Source organism: Alligator mississippiensis, chromosome 1 (assembly GCF_030867095.1).
Source record: "Alligator mississippiensis isolate rAllMis1 chromosome 1, rAllMis1, whole genome shotgun sequence".
Classification (NCBI taxonomy): Eukaryota; Metazoa; Chordata; order Crocodylia; family Alligatoridae; genus Alligator; species Alligator mississippiensis.
The window spans coordinates 77,207,293-77,224,245 of NC_081824.1; the positions used below are offsets into that span (position 1 = coordinate 77,207,293).

The 16,953-nt window shown below is 41.2% G+C and overlaps 1 protein-coding gene across 3 annotated transcripts in view; it reads left to right on the plus strand.

Annotated features, from left to right (window-relative positions):
- The window catches only part of ANKRD6 (ankyrin repeat domain 6), a 202,276-nt gene that overhangs the window by 149,826 nt on the left and 35,497 nt on the right, over positions 1-16,953 (plus strand). For 2 of the 3 annotated variants that reach the window (XM_059732040.1, XM_014600553.3), the window contains exon 3: positions 14,014-14,112. In XM_059732040.1, coding sequence (XP_059588023.1) covers positions 14,014-14,112 — 99 coding nt within the window. Of the gene's footprint in view, positions 1-14,013; positions 14,113-16,953 lie in introns of those variants that run through there. The other variant, XM_019496899.2, reaches the window with a different exon arrangement.

Here is a 16,953-nt window from a genome sequence, read left to right on the forward strand (position 1 = left end):
GGCTGTGTTGTCTAGCATCTCCATTTGCCATGAATCTTGATAAATAAGAATAGAAGATGGCCTGTAGCAGACCTGGAGATATCCATCTCAAAATATTTTCATGGTTCTTTTAAAAAGGAGGCCATACTTTGGGTCAGTAGGGGGCCCTGACAAAGGGAAAATATTAAAAGGACATTAGGTATGCTATAGCCTCTTATCCATAACTTTGAGCACAGCAAAAGAGAGTGCTTCGGATAGTGGCTGCCAACATAATCATGGAGTTGATTTAATTATTATAGGGTTAATATGACTCATGGTTCTAGTGTGAGATTGGTAGAATTACGAGTTGTTAAAAAGCTGTTTAATTTGAATGTATTGACACCCTTCACAAATTGCAGTAAGCACATTAGCAAATTCAAAGCCTGTCTGAAGGTAGTTATGACTTACTACAATATATTCATAATGTTGTTAAAATCTGTTGGATATATCAACTCTCCAAAAAGTTTAGCCCACTTGAGAGCATCAGTTCAGTTTGATTTTAAAACTTGCCTTTCTTACCCAAGCAAAATTTCTGTTGAAGTCTACAAGAAGTCTATAAGTAAGGTTTGTAGGAGCAGATCTAGAGCTTGAAGCAAAAGAAAAAATGCCCTAAGTACATCAGGGATCAAATCAGATTGCAGATTTGTGTTTGCAAGTGCAGATTAATGTTACAAAACATTGGACAGCACATGCTTGAAGTAGCTGGGATCTAAAGCAAGCTCTTTTGGGTGCCTATACATGTGCTGGGGGGTGGAGGTGGTATTATAATTAGAGTGGTTCCTGGAGAGCAGTTCTAATTAAAACACCACAACATCACATGTATTAAGCTCCTGCACATTTAAAAATGGCAGTGGGATGCTTTAACTAAAGCTCACTCAACAAGCTTTAGTTAAAGCAGCCCAGCGGCCATTTTTTAACCTGCAGGGGCTTATACACATGACACTGTGATGATGCTAGAATGTTCTAATTAGAACATGGAGCAAACTTGATTAATTGAGTTTGCACCACTGTGTTGTAATTAGAACACGGAGCACATGTATGGCCATGCATTCATGTGTGGTTTGGGGTGCTGCAGACCTCTTTGCAGCGTCACAGACCACATGCCCAGAAAGTTAAAACATGCCCCATACTGCAAACTTTGCTACCAGGTTTTCCCAGTAGCAAAAAAAAAAAAAAAAAAAAGAAAGAAAGAAATGCAAAGAAAAAAGTGGTGCCGAGAAAAAAGTGGCGTGCACCAGAACAACAGAGGCTCTGTTCTCCAGGGAGATGCTTTAGCTGCTGGCTAGAGCATTTCACAAATATTTCATTTGTGCCCTGGCTGCTCAAGCACGCTGGGAGCTGAGAGGAGCAGGGAAAGTGCCCAAAGCGGGACAGTTTGTCCTCCACCAAAGTGCATGTGCAGGGGTGTGTGCTGCAGCACAAAGTAGTGGCACTAATTTTACTATTTGTGCCACTGCAAGCACACCCCCCTGCACATCTGGACACAGCGTGTGTATAAAGTCTAACCACTACAGCATTCTTTATCCTGACTAGGTTTATTGGCAACAGTAAAGAAAAAGTGAGACTTGTTTTCCTTTACAGACCAACTCCTTTCAAATGTTGGCTAACTGGCAAGCTGAAAGTGAAAGGTCATGTGACATGGTTCGTCGCTGCTTCAGTGGGGGAGAATTGGATTGCAAAATGCTGTTTCCTTTTAGTCCTTGCTGTGGATGTCCCCTGTTTGTATTGGCTAGATGTCTGCATGATTGGTATACAACACAAGAAACAAAATTAAGTTGATAAACATTAGATCTAAATGCTCATTTCAGTGTTTGGTCAAAGATTTATTTCCTTTCTGTTTTAATGAGATTAGCCATTGAGTGTGTTCAGTTTAGGCAGTCAGTTCTAGTTGATGGGAGTTACAAGTAGAGAGTACCTCCACAGAAGTCAACAGGAACTGAGGGCACTCTGAAACCCTTTCCAAGATTGGGCCCTTTTTTCACAGAATAGGGACAGCTTCAGTTGTATGTTCTTTTTATTTTACTACTTTCTCAGACTTCATTCAGCCTTACTGCAACGCCATATTGAAATAAATGGTTCATTCCATGAGCCAAAGTTTTGATCTTTTTCCAGCCATGATCTAGTAATTATTCTGCTGTGATTTTTTTTTTTTTTTTTTTAATGGGTGCATCTACGCATGCAATTAATGTGCACGAATAAACTCTGGAGTTTATTGCATGTTGTTTCTGCATGGAGACTGCCTACGGGCTAGCCCTGAAGCACCCTCATGCTTCAGCCAGCTGAGGCAGTGTCTGCACGTGCGCTTCTGCTCATGAAAAAACTCCACAGCAGGTTATCACTTATAAATCCTAAACTGTTGCGGAGTTTATTAGTTTTGTGTACCCTAATAGGGGCGCACACGTAGGCACTGAGGTGTTTATAACAGTTAATTAGTCAACTGCATGATAAACATCTTGTGTAGGCGTGCCCAATGAAAATTATTATTGTGCTGCCCTAGAAATGTGTATGATGCCAAAGATGTTGGTTTGATCTTGGGAATGTTGCTTTGGGAAAGCAGAATTCACTACAGATTGTGAACTGCTATTATAAAGCAAAAATAATGGAGTATGAGGCATGTCAAGATAGAGGTAAAAACCAGTGGTACAGAGGGACCCCTTAAATTCATGGGGCACTTCACTGATCGATAGCTGGCCCCAGGGTCTTGCCATCTCATGCTTCTTGGTGGTTTCTCTTCCTGACCATTACAAAATTCCAGTTACTTACGGCCTTTTTTCTTTTGATCAATTGGCCACTGCTAGGTTGTATCTGTGAAGAAGAGAAATTGATTATAAGAATTTCTTTTTCAGGTATTTCTTTGGAGCAGTCCTGTTTCCTAACAAAGAATGTGCACTGTCCCGTTTTGCTGGACACAGTAGAAACCAATGACAGCTGCAAGCTTCTTGCTCAAAAATCCAAATCTGGCGCCTCTTCAGATCCTAAGTTAGGTATAACTGGGCATGTCTGCACAAGCCACCCACTGCACAGTTGTTACTGTGCAGTCTTTTATTACTTGCATAACCAATACTAAATGACTGTGCAGTAACCGGCATTACTGTGCCATAGCATCCCAGCATGGTTGCCAGTGGTGCTTACTGCACAGTAGTTCGTTACTGCTGCACAGTAATGTTGTGTCATGGTTTGTGCCTGGCGACGCTACTCTGCAGTAGTAATGAGCTACTGCTCAATAAGCACCTTGTGTAGACTTGGCCGCTGTGGAGCAGCCAGGAGAAACCTGAACTGCCATCGCTTGGTCTTTTACCAGTTCTGGGGATAAGATTGAGGGCTTCAGTCTTCCTGGCTTCCAGTCTGGCATTTTCCCTAAGCACTCCACTTAGAGTATTTTTTTTTAATAAAAAGAAAATCTATTAATACTGTCTGGGTGGTCCAATAGACTATATTTTTTAAAAAATAGCTTGACGTGTATGCTGCCGAAATTGGATAATTCAAAATTAACCCTGATAGTAATTACGTTATATCATATTGTGTCCTTTTTTTCCAAGAGATGCTGAAAATTTCTCATCTTTTTGTCAGCTTCCTTTCAATAAAATTGCTAATAGGTGAATTTGAAATTGTCTACATAAGGCATGAGTGAAGTATGCAGTTCTTACATGAATATGATTCATGCTCCATATCCACTAGTGGTTGCTATTATAGCTGGAGTACCATTTTTAAGAGGACATTTTTGCCGATTCGCTTGTCCAGCTTTGGATGAACAGTGAATAAGAAATGGAGATTAGCTGTCTAAAGGCCTAGAGACATCTTTCCTTATACTGTGCACATGTTGAATGGTACATAGCATATGAGGTGGAACTTTTGATGAGGTTTAGGAACACAGAGTCTAGGCTGATTTTGCAAAAGCTAAATATTGAGTATAGTATCTACTACCATATGCCCATTAAAGACAAAGAATTATTCTTTTTGAGTTCAGTGGGGTTTTTGTTAGCAGTTAGAATTATGCTTTGCATGATGAGACATTAAGTTAGATGAGACATAACATCATGGGTGGTTTTTACTCCAAGGCTTTCATGTAGCTGGTGTTTATTGTTTGTATTGCAAAAAAGAGTAGCTATTTTTCACTAGCTTTTGCTGTTCCCACTCGCTTTTTGATAGAACTTTATAGCAGAAACTTAGACCTAAAAGTAGTTCAGTTCATATTAGTCAGACTCTATCTACAGTTAAAAACATTTAGACAAAACAGAACTAAATATGTTTTGGAGTCCAACTTAATGAACTGTTACTTGATGCTGGGACGTTGCAGTGTTACACTAGAATTTGCAGTGTTGAATTTAATATAGTTAATAAATAAATGCAGCAAGTGAACTTATAAGTTGTGCCAAGCGTACAGATGTTTCCTTGTATTGACATATATGAGCATTTACTTGTTAAACAAAAAATAGACTTGTTAGAGGAAGCGGTAATGTAGATATGGCTATTTTAACAATCACTGCAGCATCATGAGTTTATGACATTTTTTTCAAGGTAAAACACAGCATAGCTTTTCCGTAGATCGTAACATTAAGATCATACCAGTAAAACTGAATTGCTCAAGGGAACAATGATGATCCTTTTGGAAAGCAAAGCAGTACAAAAGTTACTGCTTTCCTCCTGATTTACTGATTTTCTTTTTTACACTCTTGGACTAGGTGCATTATGACTAGCCATCTGGTGACACTTCATAACAGTGGGAATAATTATGGAACTGTCAGCAAAACTTCATCTTGAGAATAAATTTTTACCTGGTCTTGAAACTAATCTAGCAACCATTTTCAAGATGAAAAGTGCTATATAAAATAAAACGAGTGTTTTAGGAGTATTTTTTTCATCCTCTAATTCATACCCAAAGGGTTATTGATTTATAAAATGGATACTTAGGACAATGAAGTCAAAGTAGAAAAAAATAATGGGAATACAAACTTTTTGGGCCTGACTCGAAGTCCACTGAGGTAAACAAAAGCCTTTGAGTTTACTTCAATTGTTTTAGATACATCCATCATTGCCATTGCTGAGTGGGATATTAATTGCTAACAATCTACAAATTTAATGAAATCCTTTAAAACACCATGTGAAGTGTGATAAGGCTAAAGTTTTTTTTTTGGATCATGCTTTTCATAAAAATGTGCATAGAAAAGTGTGAAAATGAAAATGATGTGAATAAATAACCATGGCAGTGTAATGACACCTGAATGAAATGAAGCCCTGAATGCAATTAAGTAAAGGACATATGAATACATTGGAAGAATACAGGCACAAGGCTGGATCCAGCAATCAGGTGGATCACAAAGACCTGCATGCAGGGATCTATTTGCAGAATGTAAGCCTATTACTCTATATGTGTACTAATGGAACTCTGCTGTTAAATCATAAATATAGATTATTTATTTGTAAGTTTAGAAGTAAAATAATTAAAGGCTGCCAAAGTCTTGATTGGTCACATGCATCGATATTTTGCCATAGAAATTCATGTGACTATTTAGAACATTTGGCCACTAATTCCTGTGCCCTTGCAGCTGCTGCACTGATGAGTGCCAAACCACTCACCTCACTGCACTCATCCACCTACCAAGCTCTGAGTGTCTCCCCTGGGGTGCCTCATGTCTGGCCGACCCCCTTCCTGGAGCACACCCACAAGCCTGGGGTAACCGCTGCTACCACCCAGGAGTCTGGTCTGTATCCAGGCCCTGTGTCCCCTGGGGTACACAGGCCTTGTAGACCTGGAGGGTGCCTGACCCACTGAGAGAACTTGGGGTGCTTCCTTTAGCTTGAAGCACAAAGAATAGCCTCCCTTAATCAGCCAAGCATAGGGAGCTTAAAGGTATGCCCTAATCCCGCTCACAGTGAGTCCACCATGTTTGTTATAGCAGAGAGCTTTATTGGTTAAAGAAGGTATGCTTGGGGAAGGGGACAGGATAGAGAAGTATCCAAGAATAACCCAGAGCAAACTGTCAGCTTAGTAGCTGTTTTATATGCTTCTACATTACAGTAAACTATATATCTAGATAAGTTCCAAGTAGTTTACTCATTTCAGAATCCTGAGAGAGAGAGAAAGAGAGTTGCAGATGTTCCGTTTGCCAGTGGCGATGCACATGCGCCCCCTGATTTGCCGCCCTCGCTGCTTAGGTGATGGGCGGGGGGGCAGGCGGGAGCGCCGGTGGCCCCCCTGCAAGCACTGGCCGATCGCTGCAGCTGCTTCCAGAAGCGGCCGCAGCCACTCCTGGAAGTGACTGTAGCGATCAGACACCACAGGATCAGGGTCCTTGGCAGTGAGATTGGCTATGGGCCCCCCCTGGTTGGCAGGATCGGCCACAGGGGTCCCTCTCTCCCCTGTCGGCGGGACTGGTCTCGGGGGGGGGGGGCATGTGTCCCTCCCCCCGACTAAGGCAGCACCAGTCGCCCATGCCAGTTGCTGTATGTAACTTAACATGGCTGCTTCCCCCCTCCTGGCGAGTCTTAGCTTTATATAGCCCTTTTGACATCATCTTAAAGACCCAATTGAGGCCAACCAACCAATTTAAAAGGCATCACTGGCCACCTAAGAGAATGACATGGGCTCAAACCCTTGCCCCCATGCCATGAGGTCAGTGCTAACACAATAGAGAGGTGGAGTTCCCACTCTCTTATCTGCAGTAACTTGGGGCAACCAAATTGACAGACAAATGAGAAGACAATGGCAAGGAAAAAACCTAATAGAAGAGTCTGGGAAGAAACTGGGATGGCATTCTTCCACAAGTCTCAGTGGAAGAGTTATAGTCTTTTGTCAATAAACCAGGAGTGAAGAAAGATTGACATGATTTGTGGCCCACTGAGACCATTCATATTCAAATAAAAGTCCCTGAAGTATATATTTATATAACTGACCACTTTATTGGCACATTAATTCAATTTGTAAAGGTCCCTAATTCATATTTGCACAGTGGACCAGAGTGACTTCAAAGGAACCATTTTAGTTTTTCAAGTCAGTCTTGAAAACTCTCAGGGTGTGTGTGTGTGTGTGTGTTTGTGTGTACACACATATATAGGCAGACAAGGTTCTTTGGGTGAATGTGATATCTTGTATTAGACCAACTAAATAGTTAGAAAAATTGTTCTTTGCAAGCTTTTGGGCACAAACACTCTTCAGGGATGGGAAGTATGCTGGTATTTTGTTTTCTCTTGGGTGGAATAGAAGCTAATATGGAAAATGCAGGCAGTTAGGATCAGAGGTGATAAGAGACAATAGGTGTGAGACAGGTAGGTGGGGTGAGGGAGTGGGGAATGCTTACCTGGTGATAGAATGTGGCTGCTAAAATATAGAGAGGTTACCTGAAGTTATCGGGTGGCAGACAGGTTATAATGTGCCATATACCCAATGTCTGTATTTAGTCCATGATTTTTTGTAGGCAGTAGATTTATGAAATGAAGTTCATAGGCTCATTGAAAGGTGTTTTGTAAATTCCTTTTGAGGATTAGAACTGAGAGATTGGAGAGAATGGTTGTCTCGTGAGAAGTGTGCACCCACAGGTAATTGGGTAGAGTGTGTGTGTGTGTGTGTGGCATATTAAATGCTTGGCAGCTGTTACAAGCTATAAAGATTCAATTATTTGCATATTAAAAAGCCTGTTTTCATGGTCACCTCCACAATAAAAGTCCTTCAGGCAGTAGGCACTGAGATAAGCTATTAGTAACCTGTGCTTCCACCCCTTACTAGCACCTATGCATGTACTTGCACAAGAACGTCTCTGGTGTCAGGAGGTAGATGGCAAATGACACTGGAAAAGGAAAAGCACTCTAGTGCAGTGGTAATTAACCCCAATTCGCAGAGCCATGACAGTTGGCCCATGGGGCAGGAAATTTGGCAGTGGGGGAGCAGTGGCAAGTAATACTGCCACCCTTTTACCACTGCCATATTCCCAAGCCCTGCACAGCTAGATCCGGCCTAGGCCATGCCCTTTGTCCCTGAGCAGCCAGATGGGGGCCAGAGTGCTCCTGGCCCCTCTCCACATGGCTGGGTTGGGCACCACCCATCTGGCCCACATGGCCAAAAGGTTGAGCACCACTACTATAGTATATCAAAGGGGAGACTCTACCTACCTCTTCCTCTTTTTCCCTAATATCTTGCCAAGGATGGTCCCTTTTACAAAGCAAAAGGCGATAACATTTTGAGTCAAGCAAGGTTGAGTAGGTTCTTAGATCCTGGCCCCCCACTTTGCATACTCGCACTTCAGGTTCATCGTTTTGGCTGGGAATCTTAAAAGCTGAGAATGAAGCCATGCAAAAAGATCTTTGTTATTGCCAGGGCCACATGGCACAGACCTTTTGTGCAATAAGTAAATAAAACTGTCTCCAAAGTCTGTCAACCCTATTTCTGTCAGTAAGCTGGGGGTGCTAGAGACTGACGCCCAAGATCTCTTGCTTCCTCCTACTGTGTTGCAGTGGGAAGTTTTTGTGCCTAGTCCCAGGCTTACTGGCCCAGAAAGCCATGAAGCTGATCTCTGGACCTTACCTGTTCTCCTTCTTCTCAGTGGCCACATCTATATAAAATGCTGACTGAGCAGTAGCTCATTACTACTGCAGAGTAGCTTGTTACTACTCGCAGTAGCATTGCGTGGCACAAAGTGCGACACAACGCTACTGTGCAGTAGTAATGAGCTACTGCACAGTCAGTGTCACCAGGAAACCATGCAGGGACGCTACTGTACAATAACACTGGTTACTGCATGGTCATTCAGTACTTGTGTATGTAACTGTGCAGTCAGTGTCTTTTATAGATGTGGCCAGTGTGGTCCTGTTATTAGACCACCTGGCTCCCCTGTGGTACCAATGTTATGTGACATAATTGGGGCCCAAACAAAGACATTTAGAATCTCCCTGAGGTTAAGTCCTTAGTTCTTCCATCCTGAAAGGTGTTTTGAACTCAGAGCCAACACTAGGGGTGTGCGAGGCCTGGGGCATATCAGCGTGTGCAAGAAGGGTGATGAGCAGCTGGAGTGAGGGAAGGGGCATGTCAAGTGGCTGGAGCACGGAGCTGGCGGTATGTGGTAGCCACTTGGAGTGGTGGCACCCTTGGTATGTGGCAACGGTGCTGTCCACGGGACCTGTACAGCACTGTCCGCAGGGCCTCCCAAAGCCCAAATCGGGGAGTCACCCTGATTCACGCCCCCACAAAGGGACGGCTCTGACTGAACTTCTGTTCTGTTACAGGGTTAAACCTGTTTCTGATGACTTAAATCAGTTTATTTGTAACTTCTGTCCCTAGCCTTGGAATCAAATTTATCCCTAGTGAAGTTAGTAGTTCATAATTTGGCCAGTTGGGATTAGGGAGTATCGTAAAGGTTAAAACATTCTTTGGGTCACGTTATTTTATGCTCTTCGAGTCATTGAACATTCTAGTATAGCAATAACTTTGTGCATCATTAGAGGCTGATGTTGGTGTGTCACCCTTCATTTGAATTCCTGAGTTGCATGTGTGTTTCACAGGATTCATATATCTTGAAGTGGGGTTTTTATTAGGGGTGTGCAAAACAGGCCGTATTCGTTTTGGATTCGGCCTGAATCGGGGGACAATGATTTGATTAGTTGATTTGGATCACTGTCCTGATTCAATTCGGCCAAACCTGAACCTGAAGATTCGAGGCTGATTCAGAGAATCAGTGATTCAGCCGTAGACCCAGCTTTAAATGTTTTTTCTATATACCTCAGGGTACCAGGTGCAGCTCATGAACACTGTGATGCTGGGGTGGATGGAGTGTCCCACAGGAACGGAGGGGGGGGGGGCCCCACATGCTCAGTGGTGGACTGGAAGTACTTGAGGTCCACTTCCGGGTTCACTGCTGAGCCCGGGGGCACCCCTGCTAGCTCGGCGATTGGCCATGGGAGGACCCCAGGTGCCCCCCTAGACCCAGGAGGCACCAGTCGCTGAGCTGGGGGGGTGGGGGGGAGGGTCCACTGCTGAGCACACTGGGGGTGCCCCCCTGTGCTCCTATGGGATGCTCCATCTGCCTCACCATCTCAGCGTTCGCAAGCCACCTGGTACCTTGAAGTATGTAGAAAAAATATTTAAAGCTGTGTCTATGTCTGAATCATCTAATCTCTCTGAATCGATTTGGAGGGTACCGATTAAATTCAGAGAGATTAAAGGTTCTCCTGATTTGATTTGGATTTGGAGATTCAGCTGCCAAATCGGGCTGAATCTCCATGAATCAAATCAGCGACCAAAGCTTTGCACAGCCCTAATTTTTATGCCTTGTTATAGGTGGCTAAAATGTAACCTTTCCAACTCCCTGTGCCACTTGTTTAGAAAGCTTTGTTGAGTAAGTAATACAATCCTTGTATTAAAATAAACTCTTTATTTTCCTTTCAGAGTATATTTTTAACAAAATGCCATTGGCTGCTCTTCAACATTTTTTCTCTTTTGAGAGATGGTTATCTTCTAAGAAAGTTCCCCACTAGAACATATTCACGTGGTTAACACTGTTCTCCTTTTAAAGGACTCTTGCTGGCTTCAAGTAGTATTTTGTTTTTGCACTATGCACAGATTACAATCAACTGTCACCGTGATAGATCAGTAACCTTCTGGGAAGTGAGACGAGGTGATTAGGTGATTTATTTATTGCAATTAAGTAATGTAGAAAGTCTGAATCCATAAACCTAAATGTGCTTGAACACACATTCATAATATCGGTATTCATACCTCAGAATTGTTTGTTGGCTTGGCCTCTTTTTTTTTTTTATTTGTTGCCTAGAGACTTTTATTCCTTTTGCTATTAAGTTACCTGAAATTGAAACTACATCCTGGATCCCTGCCAGACTGTAATAGAAGGAAATGTATTTCATTTGGTTGAGCCAGCTTTTACTTTACCTACAGTCTTTATAAAGGCCATCTTTAGATCAGGTTAGACTTGTACAAGCAGCAGGCTATTCACTGTTTAAACAAAGCTACAGCTTTTTGTTTATCAGGTTTTTAATTTGTGGTAGCGTTATCACTGACCTTACATTTTGGCTCTTGCTGTTTGTCCGATTTGCCTATGTAGTATTACCCCATCTTTAGGTGCAATCAAAGGCAAATTGTGAAAGGAGAAGTCGGACCAGGTTCAAGGTTCCAGTGAAGTGAAACCAGAGTTTACTTGGTAGGGACAAGCTGCTTGCCAGCATTTTGAAGAGACTCAAAGAAAATGTCTGAAGTTTGAAATACCTGTGTTCCAGAGTCATCATGTGAGCTTTTCCTTCAAGATCCAAGAAAAGGGAAATATAAAGCTAATCAGTTCTTCAACATTTTTTCATTATATGGAGGCTGAATTCCCAAGGGTGTAGTCACTTTATTTATCCTGCTTCCAGCAGAGGCTTTGACTGCATTAGAGTAGCCTTCTAACTAGCAAAGTTTCTTACTCATCTCTGGCAGGTAAAGATTATCTATTTGTTCCTAATTACTTATAGCTGCTAGTAGGCAATCAGTTCTGGAGGTGTTCACTCCTCTCCCTGGATTCACCAGTGCAGTTGATTTTCTCAGGCCCAGAAGGCTTAACATCATGGATTCCTCAAAGGAAAAAAGGAACCCTAAAAGCAAATACTTGACCAGGCCAGGAAAGAGTAAAATATCAGTTTATATTTATTAGCTGCTGAAATGACAGCTTTTTAGTAGAGAAATTATGGGTCTTGGTTGAATTGTGAGTGATCTAGTAAAAGACTGGAATCTTAATTACTCCCCTTGATTAACTCTGATGAAATAGACCTTACAGTGAACAGTCTTACAATGTTCCTGTTTTTTAACAGTTTCCTGAAGTTGTTCACTCATTTCTCACATTCCTGAACCCTAATTATTTTACTTATATCATTAATTTTTGTATAATTCTGACTCTGTGCTTGTATTTTTTATTTGAGTTTACCATGGTTACATTCTTAGCAGCCTTGTTTATTTTAATTCTTTGTTACTATGCTAACCTCTTTATTTTTTGTTACACCTTGCAGCTCCTTTTCAGATACAGATCCTAATATCTCTGTTGGGAGATGCTCTCTTTTCTTCTCATTTTGAATTCTCTCCAATGATGATCCAGTTGAGTTCAGTTACTGTTCTTCTTTTGGCATTCCACTTTGTTTTTCTGTCATTCCAGTCTAGAATTTTATAACCCAGTTGGTAGGAGAAGCTATTTTCCTAATTAAAAAATCTAATTTTAAAGACAGCTCTTTCTTTTTCTTCTGCCCACATCACTGTACATCATTTATGCATCTCACTAATTAAAACTTTATTTTTTTCCCTGTATATTCATCAGGGAGCTGTCCGCATTTGAACTTTCATTTGGCTTCTAGTGAATGCTGTTGTGTATGCTGGTTTATAAGAGTTAGGAATCAGTAGCATTCTAAAATAAATTATATCTGAAGGATTGAAGCAGGATTTATCCTTAGTCTTATTGGCACTAAAAATTTGGCTGCTATATATGTTGAATCACTTGGTTTGACCACAAGTCCTCCATTTTTTTTAAAAGGAAGCTACAGACATAAACAACAATTCTGTAAATTTGTCTTTTGCAAAACTGGACACTTTCTTCATGATGATTCATAGATATGAGTTTACTGAACTTGAGGAGGTGGCTGGCTGATTTCCTGGGCAGATCATGTGGCCAGTCGCCATATTCATGGGCTGAGTATGGTGGCATCCCTCCATGCCTCTGATTGGCCAAGGTACCCCAGCAGTCCTGCCTCTCCCCGCAGATTGCCACATGGCCCAAAACCAAGCCCAGGGAAGCCATTAATTTAGGTGTTATTAAGTGCAGATTAATGGCTTCTCCAGGCTTAATCAGGGTAATTTAAGCCACGGTTTCAGGCCATCTCAAAGTGGCGAGCTCCATGCTTTTGGTGGGATTACTCCAAAATAAATAAATAGACAAATTTACGGGCAAGGAGAAAAGTGCATGGGAAGCCTTCGTCTTGGAGCACAGGAGGAAGGCAGAGGGGGCAGAGTGGGGGCCAGAGGCAGCCCCATCCTTCCCCCTGCCTCCATTCCATTCCCTGTCATTTTGCATAACCCCGCCTCCCTTCCACAGTCCCAGTTCTCTATTTGCATAATCCCACTTCCAGTCCCCCCTACCCACTCCTTTCCCCACTCTTGTTTCATCATTTGTATAATCCACGTTCTCCCTCTCCCCCCCCTTGGGAATCACTCTGCCTCCCTCCCATCCTCCTCCCTGCCTCCTTTCTCTCTCCTTCCCCCCTCCTCCCCCTTCCTGCTTTCCCTCCCATGCTCCAAGACTGCAGGGCTTCCCACCTGTTTTTTCTCCTTGCCAGTAAAATTATTTATTTATTTATTTTGGAGTGAGCCCATCAAAAGCATGGAGTTTGCCGCTTCGGGATGGCCTCAAACCATGGCTTAATTACCCTGATAAAGCCTGAGGAAGCGATTAATCCATGCTTAATAACATGCTTAAGTTAATTTATTTATTTTGCAGCAAGCGCACCTAAAGTGTGGAGCCTGCACTTTTTTGCAGAGCCTGCCCGAAATCATGGTTTCCACAAATATTGCGCAATCACGATTTTGGTAGATCCCCATTCATAGCAAACTTACCTTGCATGGTGTTTTTCAAAGATGTTAAACTGGTAAATTGATAATAAAATTATGTACAAATGGTCAGGGTTTTCTGTGGAAAGGATAGAAGCATTCTACTGAAAAACTGAATGCAAAGCTGTATTGGAGTTCACAAGGAAGCTTACTGTAGATATGTATAGTATCCCCTGCTGAAAAATATTGTCACAAGTGCTGGTCCCAATAAACCCATGCAGAAAGGGAAGAACAGATCTGCAGCATGCACAAAAAATAAGGGAAATATTCTTATAATGAATATGTCAACCATTGTGATAATTGGCAGCTCCAGAAAAGGTGGTGTGAGCATATACATAAAGGCAGGAGAGACATGGGATAATATCTGGTGATCTAGCATGTATTGAGTTTTGGCCTTAAAGTGTACAAAAATATTTTCTTTTCTTTCCTAGCATGGCCGGACCCCTTTGCATCTTGCTGCCCATAAGGGCCATCTCCGTGTTGTCCAGATTTTGTTGAAGGCAGGCTGTGACCTTGATATTCAAGATGATGTAAGTAGATGTCCCTGTCCTTATAATGAGGGATATATTCTCTGTCAATTAGTAATCCCATTTCTTCACTGTTTTAGAAGTTAGCTTCTTAAAAGTGGGGTTAAATTAGCCCCAAATCTCTCCACCATAGTTTCTCATTCTGAAGAATTTCAGACAAAACTGTAGAGGAAGCAGACCAAGTGAAATCAGTATTGGAGACAAGTGTCTCGGTCCCCTGGCAGAGTTTTGCAAGATCCTTTTTTTATTGCAGCTCTGTGTGAATAGTAATCAAGGGTGTTGACTGCTATTTGATACACCAGTAAAATGGGAGGTCATTTGTGCCATACGGGAGCCCCACTGAAGTACTTTAGGTACCTGACATAATCTACCAGAAATGTTTGCCACAGAGAAGACTTCAGAATGCAGGAGATGCTTTTCTCTGCATATATTCGAGTGTGTACATAATTGAGCAATCACCTTGAAATGCTGTACAGAGCTGCAGCAAATTGGCTATTCATATCCTGCTTGCTGCAGGGGGTATAATCTGTGTCTCATGACCTTTGGATGATAACTGGAAAGTGCAAGTTATCTGTGATTAGACTTAAAATTAGCAGATGATATTTTTCAATTAAAAAAACCCCAACCAAATAATTTGTGTTGCTTAATATCACTTAAAATTCATGAGAATGCTTGAGCAGACGTGTCTCTGATGGTGGGACCTAGGAATGTTTTGTTTTGCCATTGCGGGAATTTTGCTTTCACAGAGGAAGATTTAGGCTGAATCTTTTCAAAGAACTGAAATAAACATGACCTGTTCCAGAGTCCTAGCAGCTAATTCATATGACTTCATGTAATTTTGCCTGAAAGTGCAGATGAAATAAGCAGTAGTGTAATGAGTGGTGGGTGACTAGGTCACCAGACCCAGGTGCACACTTGCAGAGCATGAATGACAGCTGCTGCTGTAGCCAGTCCAGCCCCTGCCACCACGGCCACCCAGGGTGCAGGCCCTGGCTCTTTTGTCTCTGAGAATATGCATATAATGGGATTTTCAAAAGGCAGTTGATTCTCTTTGGGTGCCTGTCTACACCCTTAAGTATTTTGTAATCTTTAGGTATACTTTTAAACACCTTTTAAAAATTTGGCCCAAAGGCACTTCCAGCCTTGCCAGTGACTCACAGGGAGGCTTAGGTCAGCTTCTGGCAGGTTTGTAACCTATATTTTCATGCAGTCAGTCTTACTCTGAGGAACTTGCTCTTTCAACAGTAATTCAGTTTCCTAGCCTCTCGTTACTTCAGAGTATTATCAATACCAATTTCAAAGGAGGGTAGGTTAGATACTCTGTGATAACTGCTTCAAGTGTCTGCTGCTCCTGTCGTGTGGTAAGGGAAAGCTAAATCATGGTATCTTAGCCCTGTTTTATTCTAGAATAAGGTGCCCCTCTTAGCTTTCATTTACTGTGGGATAAAAGCAGATGCAAAATATTTAATTCAGAGCAGCTGATGCACAGAAAGTCCCCCCACTTTTAACTCAGTATAATTTGTTTGTCTGTCCATACCCTTAATTTACCCATCTGTAAAATTGGGCTAATTTCTAGGTGTATTTGGAGACCTGTTTAATTAATATTTGTAAAGAATTTTCAGATGCTTACATTTGCAGAAAAGAGTACTGTTGGAATAAGAAAATTGCTGGAAGTATACAAGTGCAGTCAGGTTTTCTGATAAAGATAGGCTGCTAGTCTAAGAATCCAAGTTTTGCCAATATTTGTTTTTAAACTGAGATTCCAGTGAAACTGCTTTCTGAGTGTAGTATGCATTTTTAATGTGATAGTTACAAAACCTAGACTATTTGTAGGTATAACTGTATTGTAAAGAAAGCTGGTGTAGTAGGCAGGTTGGAAAAAGAATAAATCTGAGGTTAGCATTATTATAGCCAAAATGTGTCTTGCACTTCAGATATATTCAGGTCATAAAGACCTTCATTCACTTTTCCTCTCACATTGTCCAAGTCCTGGTTTATGACAATGTGATACCACACTGTGTGCAGTATAACTAATTTTAAAAGACTAGAATCTTGGTTGTTTGTGAATATGATGTTATAAAATTGAAATTCTACTTGTGAGCTCCTTGTATAGTACTGGATATATCCTGAGAGCTCCAGGAATTGTTGCTAATTCTGAGGATTTGTATTTCCATTTGCTTCTTGTAGCAAAGAGGGAAGGAGAATAAAACTCAGTCAAGAATTTTCACAAGACTGTCTAAGATTAAATATGTAAGCTAAAATATATTGGTTTTACTTTCAGATAGGTAAAAAGAAATTCTCCCACCTATAATTTCTCTTTGTGTAATTAATTTTGTGCACTTTTGATATATATCAGAGAGGAGCATTTGAATTGCCTTTAAATATGTAAATTCAAGCATTCTGTCTCAAGTCACATTTACTGTTTGGTATAAACCAAGGAAGGAGCACTCGATTCTTTTGGCAGTGAGGAGTTTCAACATCAAATAAACATATGTAAACATTTCACTTTTACATAAACACATACACATAACAGCCATCCTTTTCATTGTTATTGTTCATATATATAAATATTTATTTTAAAAAATCAGTGAAAAGGATGCCTATATATATGCGTGTGTGTGTGTATTCATATTCATATTTATTTAGGCCCCACTTTTTAAATTCGTCATGTGAGGAAGAATTTGTATACTTTATTTTTTTTAAAAGACTTGTTTAAATGTGTAACATGCCGTTTGTGTAGAGAATCATTGTGATTACACATGCGAATTATCCTCTTTCATTCCAAAAATCTGACAGTCTACTTCATTTAAAAAAAATACAATTGGAGCTGTATTTGAGCTGTAG